Raw genomic sequence first — 3,935 nt, forward strand, 5'->3', positions numbered from 1 at the left:
GGAAGGAGGGACCTTTCCAAGATCTCTTCCCCAGATGGCCAGAGTGAAGACTAAATACCTGGGTCTGCTCTCTCACTACCACTGTGGCCCAATTAACCTCTGACATCACAGCTCTAGCACGCTTATCACACTTGGTATGGCTGTGACTCCCTTGCTTTACGTGAAAAATGGTATAATATCACTCAACCTAAGATTGCATCTATAGAGGTGGTCTTCATGATTTTTTTTTTTTTGGGTGTGGGGAGGAGAGATTCCACAATCTGTTTAAAATGCTATGATTTTTTAAAACTAATTCTCTTTATTTAAGTAATGCAGCATAAAAAAATATTTGGGGAACCTAGAGATGAAAGCAAAAATTTTAGAGTAATTGTGAAAAAAACCGAAGATGCTAATATTGGTCTCTGAGAGGATGGTGCTCGGAGCTCATCTACTCTGACTCCTTTTACAGACAGGGAGAGTGAGGCCCAGACTTGCCGAACGTCAGGCAGCCGGTTATTGGCATAGTCAGGTAAATATTAAGCCTCTGGATGACTAGTTTTGTCTTCATTCCATAACATCACACTGCCTTGTGGGACTGGTTTCAATAATTTTGTTATAAAACTCGATGGCATGATTCTCTGTACCATCCCCTGAGTCTTTCTCCCTTTTCAGGAACCAGCAAGTCAGCTAGGTAGTTTACACAAGGGGACCTGGTTATGCACTTCATAGATCCTTGTATTTGTTGCCCTAAAACAAATGTTTCAGTTGATTGACAGTGCGTGGTCCTGTAAGCCCTTCTGGGAAGCCAAGATTCTATGACCCACAGGAATTCATCAAGTGCCTCTGTCTTTGGAATCAATAAAATTTCCAGGTAAAGAACCAGTCTTGGTTTGGAGGATGATGTTACTTCAATGTAAACAGTTTTCATGAGCAGTGTGGGTATATTTAACCTTTTACAATCTCTCTCCACACCTCAGGTGAGCTCACCAAAAGGCTCTCAGAATTGGACAGGTAAACACATTTTTATTTGACTATTAAAGTGCTATTCTGGGGCAAAGTATTTCTCAGTTTCATAAGAGCAGCTTCACTGGAAACAAATGAAAAGCAATGTATGAAAACAGACCTGGGGAATGAAAAAAAAAATAATGAACCTAGCAACTACTTTGGAACATTACAAATGACTTGTAGATATCAGTCCTGGGACTGGTGCCTGATACCAAAGCCTCTGAGGTAAACCTTCTAGAGAAAAATAAAAATGAAGGTGGTAGAGGGGACTTAATCAGAAAGAGCAATCAGTATTAATATAATATCAACTACTCTATTATAAAGGAACAGTGAAAATAATTAAAACTGAGAAGAAAGTGCAACAAACCCATGTACGTGCGTTTGCTATTGTAGCAGACCTATAATTTTTAAAAGGAAAAGCAATGCAGATGCATTGGACAGAGCTCTTGAACTCAGAATATCTTACAGTAGTGTACTCTTTGCCAGAAGGGCAGCGCCAATTCAGGGGTTTGGCAGAGAATGGCCTCTAAAATTCATACCACAAGGACAGATACCTTCTGTGTGACACTATCAATTCTGTGCCCTGATCTTTCTCGCATCCTTTCTACTGAGGAGGTTCCAGTCACGTAAACTGTGCGCAGGTGTTTCCCCTTTTCCAATGGCATCACTCCTACCTAAGGGATGAGTCTCCTGGTAAGGCTTAGCGGCAAGTGCGTACTACATCTGTGTTACAAGGAGCAGCCCCTGATTTTCTGGATATGCATAGCTTTTCAGAGTTGCTATTAGACATGGCTTTCATAAATAATGCAGGTGTTTTTGTCATGTGTCACTGCTGGCTCTGTTGTTTCCAGGTGAGCTGGTGGCAGTCCTCGATCTGACACCTCGACGGGTGTCGGCTCTTCAGATGTTAGCTCTGTGGATGTTATATCCGTAGAAGGCTCTGCCGTTTCCGGGGAACGTTCGGCTGACGGTTCTGTCTCCTCTTCATCTTGGACCTCAAACTGTACGCCCTCTTGGTCATCCGCTTGATCTTTCTTGGACTGGGGGTGAACAGACACCTTGATGGCGATTTGCTGAGGCTGTTCGTGCAGCGAGGAGGCATCCGAGTCAGCGGTGGGAGAGTCACTTCGCTTCAGAGAGTTTGGGATTGTGTACACCTCATCCCTGTCTGTGGCCTCCTGGCCTTCTGGTGTATGCCTGACAAAATTCTGCCCCTGCTCCTCCAGCCCAACCACTTCCATGATTTCCTCCATGATAGTCCTGCAGTTCATGATGAGAGGAGGCAGAGGCACACTCCTGGCAAGCTCTTCGATGTAACGGGCAAACTCCATGGTTTTGAACTGGGTGACTTTGGCAAGCTCTAGAGTTTTGGCTGAGGTGATGATGGGGATCCGCTTGGCGATCTCAAATGCCTTTTGCAGCTTCTCTGCACCTTCTGTCCTAAAGAACTCATTGATGGCTTTCTCTGTCTTCTTCAGGTGGCTGCTCATCATGCACAGGCGGGTGATGTTGAGGACCATGACGATGGTGAAGGCCACAAGGCAGACAACCATGTAGTAGACGCCCATGTCTCCAGAGGTAAAGATGACTCTCAGGGTCACCGTGTTGTTCACAGTGCCATAGATGTTAGAAGCCACACATGTGTATTTTCCACGGTCTGAGAAGGACACCTTGGTGATGTTCAGGAGGCCGCCACTGAGCATCTGCCATTTTCCTGTCGGGAGAGAAGAGAATCCAACCAAGGACATACAGTCCCCGTTACTACAGACATACACTGGGTCTCAAAACACACCTTCTTCTACTAACAGTGACAAGGAACTCTGACTTACTATGTGCCAGTGACATGCACTCATTCATTTAATCTCTGTACCAGCTCTGTGGGGTAATACTAAAACTGGCCCCATTTTATAGGATAAAGAAAACGAGGCCTGGTTAAACAGTCTTCCCAAGGCCAAATGTTAGGAAGTGGTAAGAACTAGAAGATGGACCGTACTTAAATGAAGAGGCTGTATTCCTTTTTCTTTTTCTTTCTTTTTTTTTGAGGTGCTTGGGATTGAACTCAAGGCCCCTCTCATGCCAGGCAAGGGACCTAGACACAAGGCTGCATTCTTCACCACCACACAACATGGTACAACTCCACATCCTAGTGGAAAATGAGAGGAATGATCTGGAAAACACTCCTCTTATAAAAGAACTCCTGACTGTAGCATCTGATTTTTTAAGACTGCCTGTGGACATGACTATTGAATACATATTCACTGGGAAGTTCAATGCCTCTCAGAATATGAAGTATTTAAGATTCCATAGAAAATCTGGAGTAAATCAATTATAATTGTTTACTTGGGTTTCTCACATTGGAGATTGATGTTATCCTTCTACAATCTCAGTTAACCGGAACATAATTTATGTCATTAATTTTGACAATCTGCAATGAATACTCTAGACTACTTCAAGTTACAGGCTGATAATGTGAAGATTCAGAGGCTGGGTATGAATTCCTATCAGTTTGCTTTTAGCCTTGCAAACAAATTAGGCCCATGACAATGAAAATAAGGTTGACATAAAAGAATGCACTTTGGAAAATGCAATTCTTCTATTCCCTCCCTGGAAAGGATCTTGTGCTGTCTTGGGAGTGAGGTTCTGAATCCAGCGACTATCTATATTTGTTCCTAGACTGTATCCCTGCAGCTCAGAAGACCCCTGGGAAATAAGAAACTAGGTTTAATTTCAGGGTCTCAGGGCTGAGTGAGAAATGAAATCCAACTACCTCCCTAGGCTGTCCTATAGAGCAAAGAGGCTTCATGCCAGGTATCTTGAGAGTTCTAAGGAGTAGGCAGATATTTCTTGATAAGAGCATTCTAATTCCCTGAATCCACCAGAGAAACCTCTACAGAGAGTTGGGACAATTTAACACAAGTTTTTTTTTAAAGTATCTATTATTTCAGTTTATG

The 3,935-nt window shown here is 43.2% G+C and overlaps 1 protein-coding gene across 3 annotated transcripts in view; it reads right to left on the bottom strand.

The window, feature by feature from the left end:
• Positions 1 to 200: 200 nt before the first annotated feature.
• Positions 201 to 3,935, bottom strand: part of Mfap3l (microfibril associated protein 3 like) — a 36,955-nt gene continuing 33,220 nt past the window's right edge. For all 3 annotated transcript variants that reach the window (XM_047550407.1, XM_047550408.1, XM_047550406.1), the window contains one exon: positions 201 to 2,698. In XM_047550407.1, the coding sequence (XP_047406363.1) occupies positions 1,767 to 2,698 (932 nt within the window). In that variant the 3' untranslated portion in view covers positions 201 to 1,766. The remainder of the gene's footprint in view (positions 2,699 to 3,935) is intronic.

Source organism: Sciurus carolinensis, chromosome 4 (assembly GCF_902686445.1).
Source record: "Sciurus carolinensis chromosome 4, mSciCar1.2, whole genome shotgun sequence".
In the NCBI taxonomy this organism is placed as follows: Eukaryota; Metazoa; Chordata; class Mammalia; order Rodentia; family Sciuridae; genus Sciurus; species Sciurus carolinensis.